An 18,724-nucleotide genomic window follows, 5' to 3' on the forward strand; every position below is an offset into this window, starting at 1 on the left:
TGCACAAGTGTGCAAGGCAATAATAATGACAATGATAATAATAATAATAATAAAAAAATAGAAATCATTTAGAGTAAAACAGAAAATAATTTTGCTAGGAAGCAGAGATGGAACTATGTCTATGTTTGCAATAAAAATCTAATCCTGAACTTTCTTATAGCCAAGGTAAAAAGTAAAACAATTCAAAAAAATTAGGATGAAGTTAACTACTAGTAAATTTGAAAACAAGATTTTCACTCATTTTTATTAACTACTTAAGATTAATGGTTAGACACTAAAATATATTTTAATGTTTTCAATCAGGCCTTCTCTATATAATTTCTCTTAATACCTATGTTTTATGTTTCTTAGATTATATATGCCTGATATATATACACACACACACACACACACACACACACACACACACATATACATATATATATATATATTTTCTCATTTTGAATGTGAATTTTGGAATTAAGTTTATGTGCCTATAGGCATAGAGAAGGTTAAAGAGGTCAATGGAAAAGTGATATCACCTGAGTCAATAATTTTAAAGCAATTACACAAGTGACTTGAGCCTGGAAAAGGATTGAAAATGTGTTTGCATGTAAATATATCTGATTTAAAACATAAAAGACTCTTAATTTTTTATTTCTACAATAATGGTGGGAGATTTTCAAGTTGTTGGTTTCATGAAGATTCTGGAACTGTGAATATCAGTCTCCTAGGGATTAGTTTTGAGTTATGTAATCATGTTGTTTTGGGATATTGAATGGATTCTTCTAAGACAGCATAATTTGTGTGTGTGTGTGTGTGTGTTCAAACAGAGAAGGATGTTAGCAGTATTTCAAAAGGCATCAAATTGATAATGCAATAAATCACATAATAGCTTGCTGTTTATTAAGACTTACTATGTGCTAAGCCTTTTACTAAATGTTTTATATGACATTTAATTTACTTCAAATAATTTGGAAAAACACTTTTTTCTTTTAATCTCCATTTTATAAATGGATAAATAAACTTTGAAATGGTAAATTAAGTAATTCCCAAGGTCACATAGCCAGAAAATAGTGGAAACAGTATGCAAATATTACCCAACTTCAGAATCTAAAATTTGGAGAAGATCGCATTTCTTCAAAATTAGAAAATATCCCCTTGCCTAAAATTAAAGTAAGTCACTCCAATAGGAGGGTTTTTGTTTCCTTAAAGCATTTATGTTGAGCCCTTTATCTTGTCTACAACTTTTGTTTGTCTTACTTTGTTTTTAAAAAGAAGAAATAAAAATGGACAACTTGTGATTTCACCCACATTTGTCTTTCTCCTCCCTAGACTGAGTTCTGGGTTCACTCTCTTCTTCCATTACTCTGCCCACTTCAGCAGCCTCCACAGAGCTTTTTGTTTTATGAAGCTCTCTTCAGGGGTTCATTTTACATTCATTGATTGAATCTGTGTTAAATGTTGTCCTTCAAATTATTTGTACACATTAATAATACATAAATTATTTACACTTTTAGGAAAGCCAGGACTGTGTGTTATTCTTGTTATTCCTCACAGAGCTGATATAAATATAAAAAATAACACCAATTCTATGGTGTTTGGTTAATACCATGATGTCTAGGTACACTTATGCTATATAATTATTATTGGAAGTTCCAAAAAAATGTATTTAGCAGCATTGTATAGATACAGAATATAGAATGTTTAAATAGGGTATGCAATAAAAAAGCTATAAGAATATAGCCAGTTCACAAAGCTTGGAAAATTTAATGGTCAAAAATTAAGTTGGTCAGCTGTTTTCTTTTGTTGTTTTGATATTGATGTCATCAAACTATCCTTTTAAAAGGTCCTTCTGCATCCTGGGCATCTACATGAAAACACCATTATTCTGAAATAAAATCTCATTGCTTATTGCTCTCTCATTCCTTCACCACCAGGTTCACTTATTTTCCATCCCTTTATTTTGATAATCTACCCCTGTGTTATTCAAAAACATGCCTTTTAGCCTATGAAGTATCAGAATTAGAGATTTCATTCAGCAAATAACTAGCATGTATTTAAAATGATGACATGATAGATTCCTCCACTCTGTTGAAAAGCAAGACAGCATTTCATCTTCAAAAGTGTAAGAGGCATATTGTGACCACTGAAACTCAGACACCAGCACATCCATTTTATTGACATGATTAAGAATCTTGCTGTTAGTATTTGGATGTGTTTCATTTGAACCTGCCTGCACCTGTTCCCAGAGGGCAAACAATTGCCCAGGCTGTCACTCTTGTGACAAGTCAGCCCCATTTAAACTGCCAGCTAACAATTGTGCTGGCCCGCCTTGATGAACACACTGTGCTGAGCAGCCCGTGAGTGATAGAGTGCTGTGGACTGAACGCTGACTGAGAGAGGACTCTGGTTTAGGAATGATGTGTGAGCCTTCCTATCATTTAAAAAGAATGACAGCCTCCTTTCTCTGCATTTGTGTTGGCAACCCCAGGCACTAATTTACCAGTTGAAAATATATTGTCACAGATGAATGTTATAAGGTTGCAGGGAAAGTATCATGTCACTGGGAATATGCTTTTATTCTTTTATGGACAGTTTGGATGATAGTGCCTACGAGGAAGAGGTAAAGACTAAGTAGCTCCTTATGAGAGGGATGAGGGAGAGACAGAGACAGAAAACAGAAAATCATTTCCCAGTATATGAAGAGAGCAAGAGGTGAAGCTTTTTTTTTTTTTTTACTAGTAAGAAAGAATGATTTCTTTCGGTTATTTTTCACTCTCTTAGAAGTCATTTTTATAAATGGAGAGTATTCCTCAATCCACAGTCATGTCTCAATAATCAAAGTAGGAAGTCACAGCTTTAAGGTGGGTACTTAAATGCAACACCATTCCTTAGTTTACACAAAATATTTTTATATGAGTTATTTCTCTGCGGTCTTAGTTCTTCCCTATTATACAACAATGCCACTACCTAGACACTCAGGAAACTTTTGTGAATGAGGGGCTGATTGACTGCATTAATAAACTAAAATAAAACTTACACAGCAAAATATAAGGAGATGTTTTTCCCTCTGATATACCTATGTTTACCTGTAGATATTCACTTGTACAAAGTAATGCACATATTTTTCTCATTGATGAATTGAGACATTTCAATTCATGTCAATTGTCTGTATAAAGATATATGTTCTTATAGCTAATTACTACTCTTACCCGAAATTTAATGATTTCTGTCTCCATTTTCATTAAGCACATATCCATTCTATAATATTTATCGAGCTTTATGCTCATATACTGAATCCTAGTATTTGATATAAAATATTAACAGTTTCAGGAACTCATGAGTACAATCAAAATAGAATTATTCATACAAGTAGTAGTAGAATATATAAATTCATTTGAAATGGTTCATTTGAAGAAAACAGGAGTGTCACTGATGTAGATTTTGCCATAAATTCTTAAGACTAAGGAATAAGAAAGGGAGTTGTGGTGAATTTCCACAGTTACTTCATTAGTATTTGTTAAGTAGCTGAAATGTATATATGTTTACATTTTTTATATATTTAATTTATATATATATAAAGTATATATATACATGATACTATTTATATAAATACACATATACATATGTATTTATATAAATAGTATATATATCTATCTCTCTATATATAGATATATATAGATAGATAGATAGATATCATTGTCAATGTTATAAATAAACCTGGGAAGATTTTGGCTGCTATATTTTGCTGTATTCATATTACACACTTCAGAGTGTCTTAAGTGTACTCTGGACTCCAGTGGTTGACAAAATGAAGACTAACTACTGGAAATTGGTAAAGGAGGACAGACCATCTCATGAGTTCTGATCTTGGAGAGAACTATATCCACTTGTCTTTGAGTGGTGACAGTAGAAAGTTACCTAAAAGGAGCAATAGTGAGTCCATGATAGTTGGACCTTCCTGTTTCAGAGTGGTTAAGTAGGTAGAGGGGTTTTGGTTTTATTGTATTGTATCAATGCAATACAATTGTTTTGCAAAATTTCTGCTTTGTAGCTAATAGCCATTGAATATTATTTAATCTTTTTGGACCTCATTTTCTGAATCTAGAAAGAAAGAAGATAGGGACTACACCATAGGATTAAATAAGATGTTTATAAAGTGTTTACCCCACTGTTTGGTATATAGTAAGTGCATAATCATGATCAAGCTTTATTATTTTTTATTCAGTAAATGGTAGCTATAATATCACTTTTAATACAATGTACCGCTGGAATGACAAAAAATAAATTTATTAGAATATACCACATATATGATAGGAAAAGACTAAAAGTTGTAAGGAAATGGTTAATTTGATGAGGTTAAATTTTTCCTATGTAATTTTTATGATGACTTGTAGAGAACAAGTAGAATTATCTCTATTTTAAAGTCTAGAAAACAGAGATTTAGAGAAATTATGTACCATAAGCAAACTCAAAGCTAGTAAGTAGCTGAGTTATGATGGAGACAGCTACAGTTTGTGTTACAGAGGAATATATTATTTTACCTCAATTCTATGTTTTGTAAAATAAGATTTTATTTATAAAGATGAAAAAAATATAGGACTCGTTCTCAAAGAGATATCGATAACATGAAAAGGGAAGAAGGATTTGAGGACTGATGGTGATGAGAATAAGTCACAGATGCTGCATACAACATGAAACAATGGGAATAAACTTGCTGGCTTTGGCCAAGGCATCCAGCACTAAGTGCAGACCTTTTCTTTGCCAAAAGGACCAAGAACAAGTCCTTTCAGCATTAGTACCAGGAAGAGACAAATGGAATCAAGAGGAGGTAAAGTTGTTTACCAACATGCCTCCAAGAGACATTTTCCCTCCTAATAAAAAAATTTACATATATGCCCCTAAATTTCCTCTATATGAAAGTTTTTTAATATAAAAATGTGTTTCATTTCAAAAAGAATAAATAGAAATCACTTTGAAAATCTCATTCCATGGCCCTGAAGCTTTTGGAGTTTTTTTCTTTTTTGTAAGCAAAATCTTACTCTAGCCTGTATGGAAAATGAGAGCAAGAAATGAGACTGAAACTGAATTATACCATGAGGTTAGAGAGAGATTTGAAAACGGAAATGAGTTTATATAGGAGGTCAGGTGCCCTCGCCACTTCAAGGCCATTCATTCTCCTGATCTTTCTTTGCTGAAGGACTGACTCAAAATTGAACCAGAGTGTGTGTCAACCTTTTGAAATAAAATAATACAATTAATAGAAGCTACTAAAGAAGATAGAAGAGTGTTTATTTTTTATCAAATGAACAATACTCAGGGCCAAAAGAGGGAGTCATCATGCCAATATACTGGTGATAGATGTATTTTTGGAAGCTCAGACTATGTATAACATTGTATCCTAACTAACTGCAATTAATGAAGGCTATGGATGAAATCGCTAGTAAGCAAGATTTGCTTTCCCTTTTTAAAAATAGTTATAAAATCCTTACAAATGGGGAGAGCATGGACCCTAAAGTTTTTGAACTGATACAAATCCAATGGAGAACAATTCTCCTTGATCTGCTATCTTCCCTCACATATCAAGATTTTGTAAAATGGAAAATAAAGAATAAGTGGCTAAAATATGTGATTTCTTTGAAGAATAGTGGTCATCTGGTGTGCTTGTCAAGGTACCAGGGAGATAAGAACAAATGGAGTTATGCTTAAGGGGTTCTGTTGCTCAAAGGCTTTTTTCTAGTTTTTTTGTTTGTTGGTTGGTTTGGTTTCTTTTTGCTGCTGTGTAGCATCTCTCAAATCTTGGTGGAAACTCTGATATGTCTCTGTGACTATACATAAAATGCTCAGACCTGTCATAGAGAGCTGATGGGGCTGGAGGGACAGAGAGAAGAGAATAAAGGTAAAGATAGGCATTTTTTTCTCTTAAACTCTGTGTTAGCTGCTTCAGCCATCTGTGTAGCTGTCACACAGAAATAAAAGAGAAAAAAATGAATAAGAGCACAGAGAAAAAGAGAAAACAAGAAAGCTAGGCAGCATTTATGTATAGGCTATTTCCTTTGAAAATTTTTCTATAATAACAATTATAAACCATATCTATTGGTCAAAAAATTTGTATTTCTGTGCTCCAGAGCAGTGTATACAGTGACTTTTGTGCTATGCATCTTTCTTATAGAGCCTTATTAGAGTCACTGCTTATGTTATATTCTTTTGAGGGTTTTCTGAAGATTTTTTTGGGTAGTATGCAAACCACTGTTGACTACTTTAAATTTCTAGACCGTGTATCTGTAGTACCACCTGAATGGATGGCTCAAATCTTTTTTCCTGGCTTGACATGCTCATCTTGCAGCTTCTGCACTCTCTGCCTTTTTCAGAGCCCTCCCCTGAACTATGGGAGTTGTTTCACCATCAAAGGCAAAGAGCCTGCAAGTGCAAAGGAATTTATATTCCCTAGGGTGGCCCATAGTTAGCATCACACTGATCCAAAGGATGAAAACTCAGCTCCATTTTAATTTAATTATATCCTTTTAGTATAACTTAGACATCAGAGATCTCTGTTGGGACAGACTGAGGTTGAGTCCTTGTTTCAAATAGCTTCTTGGCCTGATTACTTCTTTTCCTGGTCTGGGTTCCTGCATTCCCTTAAATGCTTCTCCTGGAGCATATTTTCAATACAGTACTTGCACTTGCAGTTTGATCTCAATGCCTTGCTTCAGGGCAACTAGACGAATGACAATATCCTTCAAAACATACACACACACACACACACACACACTCTCACATAAACACACACACACATCATTTAATAACATTCATTAAATATCAACATAATGTGTAAACGCACAGATCTTACCAGGGTGGTGAATACTATGGTAGACAAAAATGGGAGGATCATACACAGAGAATACTAGGTCTATACAAGAGGATAAATAAATACATGCCTCTCTATCAAAGCAAAGGATAATTCTTTTTTTTTTCTATAACAAAGTAGATATTTAGAAAGATTTTCCAATAAAATGAGTTTCAAAATGCAAATCAAAACAATAGGTTTGGGTTTTGATTAAATAGAAGCTCTTATGAAAAACTTTTATAGTTCATAGATTAGACAGAATTTTCTTTATTATGTTGATTATGTGGGAAATGCTGGAAAAGGAAATCAAGTCTACTAAGCTATATTTTTAGAAAGTTTAGTATGATTTATTACTAATATAGTTTCCACAATTAAATGAGATTCTTTATGGAACAACAATAATATCATCATATTTATCTCCCATATATATTAAAACAGCTTCAACAATCTCATCCGGAAGTCACCCATATTCTAGTGACAGTGAAGATGATCTTGCAGAAAGAGCCAGTGAAGTACATGTTGAAAAAAGTACACAAGAAAGTCCTAGAAGTTCATCTGCTCAGGAGCTGAGTGAAAATGGTGAGTCAGAAAAATCCCATCATCTAATTGAGGAATCCTTAGAAATTGAAACTGAAGACCAAGATATAACAAAAGCAGCTGTGGAGACCCAGCCTCTGCCAAGAAAGGAAAGCTGTGAGAATGTTCTTGAAGAAATGCAGAAAGGAACCCAACAGATTGCAGAGAATTTATTTGAGAAGTCCAGGAAACCTATCTCCAAGGAAGAAAAGGAAAAGAGTAAGCTTTGGGAAGTAGGCACCGCTAAGGTGAAGGACAAAACAGCAGGTCTCCCTGAGGTGGAGAAAGAGGGTAAGTATGGCCTCTGAGTTGACTTGCCATTGTCCTCATGCATGGAAGCTGATTTTGGCCATTGCATACTGCCCAAACTTGGGAAATACTGCTGTGATATGGTAGAGGGATTCAATATTTTCCCTTTTGTCTCTTTGTCACATAATCATACATGTATTTTCAGCTTGCTGATTTCCTTCTATTGCATTTTAAAAATTATTTGACAATTCTTACACGATGTGTTTCCTATTTTTCTGTACATTCTTTTCCTATGGAAATTCTATCTCAAGAATCAAATAAAGGACAATACATATCTGAAAGCTTGCAAGGGTTATGTGTGGCTTCTTAGAGTTTAATACTAGCAACACTCTTTGTTGTTAGCTATATGTGCACTTATCCATAGCTTACTTTGATAGAAGCTTACCATGTTCTAAGCACAGTTCTAAAGGCATATATTAACTCATCATCATATCTTGCAAGAGCCCAGTCTCTCCAAGGGTGAGGTAATGCAATCATTATCTCTTTTCGAGAGATGAAACAAAACAAAACAAAACAAAACATAAAAACGTGTCTTGAAGAGGTTAGGTGAGTTGCCAAGTATCATACAACTAATTTGGGGTCTTTCAAGGATTTGAGTTCAGGCATAGTGGTTCCAGAGTTTCCAAAGATTTCCTACTGCATCCTTGTAGTTGAAATTTAGATTTAGGTAAAATTATAAGAATTGCCTAAGACACCCTAAACTTGACTTGAAGTTCTATAAAATCGAGTTCTTTGTGATCCCTGGGTTTCCTGGGTGTGTAGGATGGTGGCATTTAACATGGCAAGACTACGGAATGTCGAGACCAGAAGACCCCTGGACCTTAGATATATAGTAGAAGGCCTCATGGTTTTCTAACCTTTGGGAAAATAGTGAAAGAACCAGTGGACAGCTGGATGCAGGGATCTCACAAAGTGTCCTGTGCTCCGTCACTGGTTGCACCCCTTCCCCCTTCCCTGCTCTCTTATCAGTGTCCCTTGCCAATGCAGAAACCATTCCTGATTCCATGATAACATTTTTCAATTTTTAATGTGATGAAAATCCAGGTGTGTTTTAAAGACTTAATGTCGATATTTCAGCCCATAAAAGTGATTATTCCTGGGGCCCACAGCTAGGAATGAAGGATGATGAATAGTTATCTTTCCATTCTGTTCAACTGTTAATATTAACATTGTACTATGTGCTGAGCATCATAGTCAATAAGAAAACATGTTAGAGAGTTCTTGACACACAAATAACTGGACAAAGTTTAGTAGTTATCCAAAAAAGCAGAGAAGGTCCAAAATATCATGAGCCTTCAAAGAAAGAAAAGTACCCCCCCCCCCTTTTTTTTTGAGATACTCTGAAAGTTTTCATGAAGAACAGGTTTGAGGACTTTAAAGGTCAGATACAATTTTGGGGGTTGAATGCAGGATGATAAAAGCATTCCACATACTAGTATGCAATGACCTTAAAATAAGTTATCAATAATAACCATGGTATAAGCTACTAATTATTTTTGTATTTTTAAATGGCCCAGAAAATCCTAGAAATGTATTATTTGAGCCTTTACTAAAAAGTTTGTTAATCCCTCCCTAAAATTATAATACAAACTCTCAATATTTTCAAACCGTTTTTGCCATGCATGAATCAAAATTACTGTTAAAATATATTTGAAATCCTTTCATAAAATAATTTGAATCTTTGGTCTTGGATTTCATGGTTAAATTATGGTATATCAGAACATTTCTAGATTATTATATAACAGAAATTTTGCATAATTTAGAAAGCTGTTAATTAAAAAGGTAGAGGGATGGGTTGGGGTGTAACTCAGAGGTAGAGCGCTTGCCTAGCATGCCTGAGGCCCTGGGTTAAATCCCCAGTACTGCAAAAGAAAAAATAAAAAGGTAGAGTTGTTAAAGTTCAGTAGTAGCATTGATATTACTATTATTATTTTGTGTTTCTACTTCAGAAAGCTACATTGTTTACCTTTTGTAAAGTAGGATGCACATAAAACAGGTTATAATTAGGCAATAGAATAGCAATAGCAGAAATATACTATGATCATGTCGCTTAGAAAAAAGAAGGGTTTTCCCTCCTTTGATTAGTGAAATGATAAATATATGGGTTTATTAATTTTTCTCAAGTACATTGGAAACCTGTTTTTAACTTGATAACTTCAACAATTTAAAAACATTTTGTAGTTTTTTTTTTTTTTAATTAAGGGAGGTTCAACAGTAGATGGCAAGTTGAGGGACTATTTATTTTTGTTAAGCTCTAATTTTTGTGCTAAGTCTTTTTATTAATGTTTATTCTTCATTTCACCTAATGCATACACGGAATAACGTTTAGAAAATAGAGAAAGATAGTTTCAAATAATCATCCATAGGTTTATCTTGCAATAAAAACAACTTCATATTTCTAAACCTAGGGTTGCAAAAGCTATGTTGTCATATTTTTATAAAATCTGTACTTCTTTGTATCTTAATGTTATATCATGATCATTTTCCATGCTATTATATAATCTTTATAAGCATATTTAATGTCTATGTTCTGTTCTGTAATTTTTCTCATGTACAAACCATTTTACAATGTTGGATATTTTCTTATTTTCACTATTATTATTAGTAGTACTTTAGTACTTAATTACCTTTATTATTTCAAATTTGTAATTATTTCCTTCAGATGGGTTCCAAGAAGAATAGTTTCTGGTTAAAAAGTTAATTGTTTTGATAAACTATTTTTATTTTTTAAGGTGGATGGCTTTAATCAAATTGAATAGCAAAATATGAAGACATTTTAGTAATTGTTTCCACATGTAATTATGTTGTCTACGATGTTACAACACAAAGTAAAGCACTAGGCTTCAGAGGTCACTCTACAAAAAGTCTCCTTTACCTACTGAACTAAAATCTAATTCCTTTAAAGAAAATAGTTTTTTTTTTTTTTTAACAAATCAGCTATGCCAAACACTGATTTTTTCTCTATTATAAGCTAATTTTTAAAATGTTGTTTTAGATGATCATTCCAAATACTTTTCATATTTAAAACGCCTTAAAATATCCCTAAGATAAAGTTCTTTACCTTTTTTTTTAATTGGTTCTTTTTAGTTATACATTACTATACCATATACTATGGCATCTTTATAGAAGCTTGGGATATAATTTGTTTTAATTCAGTCCCCAGTATTTGTCTTTCCCCTCCCTTTCTCCTACCACCTGTTCCCTTTCCTTTACTCTATTGATCTTTCTGCTATTTGCTTATAGTTTTCTTGTGCTTTTTTAAAATTAGTGTCATGTGGATGTACATGATAGTGAGACTCACTATAGTATATTCATACATGCACATAGGAAAGTTAGGTCAAATTCACTCCAGTGACTTTTCCTATCCCATCCCTCCTTTCTTCATTTTCTTCGTCTTTGTTTATTCCTCTGATCTTCATTGTTTTAATCCACTCCCCTTATTTTGGATTAGCTTCTGCATATCAAAAAAGTATTTAACCTTTGTTTTTCTGTGGATGGCTTATTTCACTTAGCATGATTGTCTTCAGTTCCATCCATTTACCAGCAAATGCCATAATTTCATTCTTCTTTTTAGCTGAGTAATACTCATTGTCTATATATCACACTTTCTTTATCCACTCATCTATTGAAGGGCACCCGGGTTGACTCCATAGCTTAGCTAATGTGAATTGTGCAGCTATAAACACTGATGCGGCTGTCACTGTAGTATGCTGATTTTAAGTCCTTTGGGTATATACTGAGGAGTGGGATAGCTGGGTTATATGATGGTTCTATTCCTAGTTTTTTAAGGAAACTCCATACTGTTTTCTAGAGCAGTTATACTAATTTGCCACCCCACTAAGAATGTATGATTGTACCCTTTCCCCCACATCCTTGCTAACATTTATTGTTAATTGTATTTTTGATAGTTACCATTCTGAGTAGAGTGAGATGAAATCTCAGTATAGTTTTGATTTGCATTTCTCTAATTGAAATGTTGAACATTTTCATATATTTATTGATATTTCATATTTTTTCTTTTGAGAAATGTCTGTTTAGTTCCTTTGCCCATTTATTGATTGGTTTATTTGGGGGGTTTTTTGGTGTTAATTTTTTTGAGTTATCTGTATATCCTGGATATTAATGCCCTATTTGAGGAGCAGGTGGCCAAGATTTTCTTCCATTCTGTAGGTTCTTTTTTCACATTCTTGATTGTTTCCTTTGCTGTAAGAAAGCTTTTTAATTTGATGTCATCCCATTTGTTGACTTTTAATTTTACTTCTTGTACCTTAGGAATCTTGTTAAGAAAGTCAGTTTCTGAGCCAATGTTTTGGAATATTGGGCCTACATTTTCTTCTAGCAGGTGCAGTATTTTTGGACTAATTCCAGAAACGATTTTTGATCACTTTGAGTTGATTTTTGTATAGGGTGAGAGATAGAGGTTGAATTTCATTCTACTACATATAGATTTCCAGGTTTCCAAACACCATTTTTAAAAGAGGGTCTCTTTTATCCAACAGATGTTTTAGTGTCTTTGTCTAGTATGAGAAAATTGTATTGATTTGGGTTTATATCTGTGTCTTCTATTCTATTCAATTGGTCTTCTTGCCTGTTTTGGTGACAGTACCATGCTGTTTCTGTTACTATAACTCTGTAGCATAATTTGAGGTCTAGTATTGTGATGACTACTGCCTCACTTTTCTTTCCAAGTATTACCTTTGCTATTGTGCATCCCTTATTTTTCCATTTAGAGAAGCATATTAAAGGGATATGAGTAAGAAAAGAAGAGCTTAAATTATCTCTATTTGCCAATGACATGATTCTATATTTAGAAGACCTCCCCCCACAAAAAAACTCTACCAGAAGACTCCTAGAGCTCATAAATGAATTTAGCAAAGTAACAGGATAAAAATTCAACACTCATAAATCAGTTGTATTTCTATACTTCAATAACAAATCTGGTGAAAAAGAAATTAGGAAACTATTCCTTTCACAATAGCCTAAAAAATATTTGGGAATCAATCTAACAAAAGAGGCAAAGGCCTTCTACATGAAAACTATAGAACATTAAAGAAAGAAATTTAAAAAGACCTTAGAGGATGGAAAGAGCTCCCATGTTCTTGGGTAGGCAGAATTAATATTAATATTGAAAAAATGGTCATACTACCCCAAGCATGATACAGATACAATTCCATCCCCATCAAAATTCCAAAGGTATTCTTCACAGAAATAGAAAAAGCAGTCATGAAAAACTACTTTTCTAACAAAGTATTGTTATACAATTGTAAACATTATAGAACATACAAGAATAAAGTCAAAGTGTCTTCCTTACCTAACTTTTACTGTTTCCCAGAGATAAAAGTGTATATCAGTTATTTTTTGTGTTTATGATTCTAGACATTTTAGAGAAACTTATATATATGAGTGTTAGGGGTATATATAGATATATTTCAGTATATACATGTATGTGATAAAAATGATATGCCACATCTATGATATAAATATATCAAAATGCACACATGCATACATCGCTTTTATATACAAATTGGAACATATAATTCATTTTGTTCTGCAACTTAATTTTTTACACTTAAATTTTATTTTGGATGTCTTTTTTCCTTAGCACACATCTCTGTTTTATTCTTATTAACCCTACCTGTTATTTTATATTCCAGAAGTATTTTATGACTGCAAATTTTATTTAAAATATGTTTCCAACTGCATAAGAATTCAGTTTTGTTCTATGGCTCATCGTCCTCAAAAGAACAAAATTTCTTGGTTTCAGAAGCCCAGAGTCAGGAAATACAAAACACACTGCAAAATAAGACACTAAGAAATAAAACAAAGCAAAGACAACATAATATATTCAGAATAAAGTAAAAGATTAATGCTATCAAAAACCCAAGGAATGGATAGATTGTTACAGTTGAGCACTTAATGCTTTTTAAATATAAATATTCAAGGAAATGATGTAATATACTTGTGAACACTTAAATAATGGATTAAGGGAAGTTATAAATATTCTCAAATTCTTTTATGTGAATAAAATTTTATAAGAACATTTCAGGTTAAAACCATCAGGTATTCACTGCATACTTCATACAGTTAATATTGATGCCAAAGAAAAGGTGAGTGATGACAAGCTTTTCTTTCTGAACTGAATTTTCAGTTAGATAGCTCATGAAGAGAGGGACAGAGCCATGGTTATATGCTTAAAAGCACAGTTTATGTAAATTAGACCAGAAATCTTGTGAAGTCATAAGATCTAAATGAGTGTATTTTGTTTATATCTCTGACTAGACCCTTAGGTCAAAATGAAGTAAGGGCTGAGATAGTATATAAAAACCATTTCTTACATTTGTATGGTACTGAATTAATCATTTTTCTATTAGAATAAAAACTGTGATTATGTTAACAATAGATCTGTAGGCTCAAAAATTACCTGCAAATAATGAAGTTTTTGTAGTGTCTAAACTAATAGACATTAATAATAAGCTAATTCAATTTAATATGAATTGTTTCACTTGAACATGGCAGTAGATAAATAAAATACAGTCACTGCTTTCATATCATTTAGGTTGATGGCATAAAATATTTTCCTTTTCATTATTTTATAATGTATTTTAATTGGCTTTGTCCTAGCAATCAACAGGTAAATTTTTATAAAAGATGTGTTATATGTACAGTGAAGTAGATAAAGTATAAGATTATAATTGTTAGGAGCAATGAGAATAGTGTTCTTGGAAATTAATTCAGTATTATATAGAATATTTTATTTCAATATGTTTATTTTTCCATTATTTTTAATTTAAGCTCTCAATGCATTGTGACATAATCTTTGAGTATATTCTAGTAGTTGAAAAAGCATATACATTAACATATGAAGGTAATAAAATTTATATAATGTTATAAATAAAATAAAGATTTTAAGTTATAATTTAAAATGCATATGGAAGTGTTTTATATTTTTATATGTAAATCAAGAATAGTTATAGTGCTTGGGCAGGTCATTTAATGCTAAATAATGTGACAAAGGTAAAATGCAACTTTGTCATCATGTAGGCAGGATAAAATGGTCTTGATGAAAGAAGAAAATCATGTGATATAAGTTGAGGTCAAAATACCACTTTTGAATAAATTGTGGAAATACAGAGTTTGTTCCAATAGATTTCTTCTGTCAGTAAATATATGTTGGACGTTTGCTTTACGTCGCACACTGTTCTTGTGAACATAATTGGAACCTGTCTACATGTTGTTTATATTCTAGGAAGGAAATATCCCTAACCAGTGGAAAATAGGCATGTAATATTGGGTATGTGGGATGTGCATTAGAAGAAAAAGCAGGATAAGGGGATGGAGTGATGGTTTGAAGAAGTGGTATTTTGAGGGATAGCCTTGCTACTTAAGGGCATTTAAACAGAGATTTGAACAAAGCACAGAGATGAGTCTGCAGAAAGAGTACATGAAGCAGAGTCCAGCAGGAGCAAAGGCTGTGGATTGGGAGCATAGTTGCTGAATGAAGGATTTGGAAAGGAGGCCAGTGTGATGGGAGTGGAGTGGACAGGAGAGAGAATGGTGGTGTAATAAGAAGTGAGAGGGGCAAAGCTCTAGGCCATGTGGTGGAATTTATTAGGAGATTGGATTCAAATGACATGATCTGGAAGTTTTGAAAAGATAGTATAAGATGATAAAACTCATCTTTGAACAGCTGTGACCTTGAGTTTGTAATAAATCCCGGTTTTTTTTGGGCCATGTTTCAATGTCAGAGGTAACACGAGACTATCTTTACTGTGTAGGTAGATGATGTAAATCATGGTGAGTTGTTGGAAAGATAATTGATAAGGCCATACAAAGAATGATTGAAGCATAGGGATACTTTTCAAGGTGATTACAAACTTGGAATAAATTTGAGTATATCTTTATGTTGTTTTTATGGCTTTCTTAATTCTTAAAACTAAAATAAAAAGTTCTTGACACAATTTTCTTTTGGTATTGAATTGTAAAGGATTCTTAGCATGTTTTAAAGTGGGTTGTATTGTTTTGTTTTAAAACAAGCAGAGGAGAGGAAGTGAATTGAATGTTATTAACCATATAAGATGGAGAATGTACAGGATGTATTGTATTCCAATGAGGACACTTGTGTTTTGACATTTGCGAGCCTGGAAAAGAGAACTGATAATAAGGATTGATAATGATAAGTAAAGTAAGTACAAAAGAATAAAATGACATTTTTTTTTGTTTCATGACTTATAAATTTTAAAGTTATATAATTATGTATACTAGTGTTTTTCATTTCCCTTTAACATTTTATGACTCAGACCCTTCCAAAGACACTGTTGACTAGAAAATATTTGGTACTCTCAACAACAAAATGAACAAATAAACAAAATTTATAAATCTCCCATAATATAAAATAAGTTGAAGTTCTGAGATGATTTCTTTTAGTTTCCTTCTTATTCTTTTGTGTATGTTTCTTTTCATGTGAGTGGGCAGTAGTGACATCTGAAGCCTTATCATAGATAATAGGTAATTACAGGAAAGAAATACTGTGGCTTTGTTCTGCCCCTTTTAGCATTATCTTAACAGAGAAAAAAATGGCCTTGAAGATGTGTAAAACTATGGGGGGTGGGGAGAAAGCAAGGAACAAAATGAGCACAGAAAAATTACAGAAGCATCAGAAATATCAAAATGCTACCCTGTATTGTGTTCACCTGCAAAATCATAACCTTCATCATCATCATCATCATTCTAAATAGTTCGCTTTTCTTCAACTCACACTTTCTAGGAAAGAATCTCTCTCTGAAGGTTTCCAAATTATCCACTTAAACCATGTAAATAAACTACTTCAAAAATGATTATAACTGTTGTTTTTAAATTTAGTAAATATTTGTGACTAATAATTCTATTTTCATCTTGAATAGTAGATATTAAAAAGTGAACCTTTAATATCCCATTTATGATAGCCTAAATTTTAAGATATAGTGTTTTGATCTCTTTCCACCAAAGCATTTAAATTATTGCAGTGTGTTTCTAAGTTTCTGCATTGACATAGCGGCAGTGATATGAAGGCTAAAAGTCAACCTTTAAGAATGTTAATCAGAAAAATTCTGTGAAATAGTAGTTAACTGGTGATATGAGCTCAGATGTCTGAGGTCTCCTTCCTTCTGTTCTATTTGAAAGAGGGAAAAAATACAAAAAATTTGTCAATTTAAATGATTTTTTAAAAGGTGAAAAAATTTGCTCTTGAATCTGGGGAAATTACTGTTCAGGTACCACATAATTAAAAATAATTGCAACGTGAGGGCAAATTAGTAAAAAGATGTCAGGTGCTATCTTTAGTTTATCTCCCGTGAGAAAGAGGCATAGCCTCATGGACTTAAAAAAAGAGATAATCTTAGACCTTAAGTTAGAGAGTAGAAGTTAGAAGCTGTTGGGAAAGCAGAAAGATGTTCCTGAGACATCACAGAATCCTTCAGCATTGCCAACCCTCAGGGAAGCTGTAGGAGGCAACACCAAACAGCAAATCAGCTTCAGAGGTAGAGGTCCCTCCCTGAAGTAGCAGAGACTCTTCCCATCCAAAGATGACAGCGCCAGATTGGAAGTCTGGCTGGCAGCTTCTGCAATCCTAAAGTCATTGACAATGGAATTACATTTCTGCCAAGAAGACTCCAAAACCCCACCTTCCTTTCCTTTCCCCTCTAGCTTTTAGGTCACTAAATTGGAATCAGTAACTACTTCAGCTTATTGCTTCTGAGAAACATATGCATCGAACTGGAATTTGAGAGCATCCAAGAAGCAAATCACACTCTTTCAAAGGAAAATACAAGAATAACAGCTCTCATTTTTGTATGAACATAATCAGTACTTTTCATAATAAATAGGACATAAAAATAATTGTTATAATTTTATAATTTAGAAGGTCAGTTTATCAGATAATTATTATTTGCTATGTGTCTTTTTTTCCCCTAGCACCACAGAGTAGAAGTTGTTGAATCCACATGTAATGATACATATAATAAAACAAGAAATTATTCACAAAATATAATTAACTAAACTACCCCAATTGTAGATATAAAAGCAGTACTCTAAATAATTTTTGTGTCTAAGAAATTAACTTAACTCCCTAGATTATTAATTATGCAGTTATTAGAAACAACAAATGGTTTTTATATGGTGATCAATTTCAACCTATTGCCTCAAATAATTCAACTCAAAATATAACAATTACAAAAAAATACTTAATAAAGAATAATAAATGAGCAATACATGTAGTCATACTTCCAGGGATGTATCTGAATGGAAGGTATAACAGATATGGAGTGTATAAGAAAGCAGGATAAATGAGAAGTCAATCCAAGTATTTGAATAGAAAATCAAATATAAAGATGCTGATAATTTTATGAGATTAAATTCTAAATTTAATATAGAATGTATCAGAATCCTAAAGATAAAGTTGACTTGAAAGAAATAGTATTGAGTGATATAAAATTCTTTATAGCAGCAGCAGCAACAAAACTACAGCAAATGAAAAGTGAAAATCTAAAGAGAGTTTTTCAATATGTATATGACAAAGGGCTGATATTCATGATACATAGAGTTCTTACAAATTAAGAAGAAATAAGCAACCATTCTACCAGAAGAACATAATTTCCATTATATAGCAGGAAATTCACAAAAGGAAGCTAACCTACTAATATTGAAATATCTATCTTTTTAATATTTATATACTAAAAGAATCTTCAAAAATTGTGGAATTGTTGGCAATTATGTAGGGAAATTGTTCTCTTAATATTTATAGTTAAAATTATTAATTTATATTTCTTTTTAAAAGCATATTTAAAAACTTATCAAACATTTCTAAAAGCTTCTTTTTGACCCAGGAATTCAAATTCTAGTAATGTATCCTAAGGGAATGGTCAAAAATATGTATACCAATGATTCAAAGTATTTTAAATAGCTGTATCAAAACAAATGAATGAAAACAACTCAATATCCAACAAGAGGCAACTGGGGAACTAAATTTAGTAGGAC

General features: G+C 32.4%; 1 protein-coding gene across 1 annotated transcript in view; it reads left to right on the forward strand.

Annotated features, from left to right (window-relative positions):
• The window catches only part of Erich3 (glutamate rich 3), a 73,303-nt gene that overhangs the window by 45,948 nt on the left and 8,631 nt on the right, over nt 1–18,724 (forward strand). The window contains exon 10 of the mRNA XM_076862576.1: nt 7,256–7,700. Within this exon, the coding sequence (XP_076718691.1) occupies nt 7,256–7,700 (445 nt within the window). The remainder of the gene's footprint in view (nt 1–7,255; nt 7,701–18,724) is intronic.

The sequence above is a fragment of the Callospermophilus lateralis genome, chromosome 7, assembly GCF_048772815.1.
Source record: "Callospermophilus lateralis isolate mCalLat2 chromosome 7, mCalLat2.hap1, whole genome shotgun sequence".
NCBI lineage: Eukaryota > Metazoa > Chordata > Mammalia > Rodentia > Sciuridae > Callospermophilus > Callospermophilus lateralis.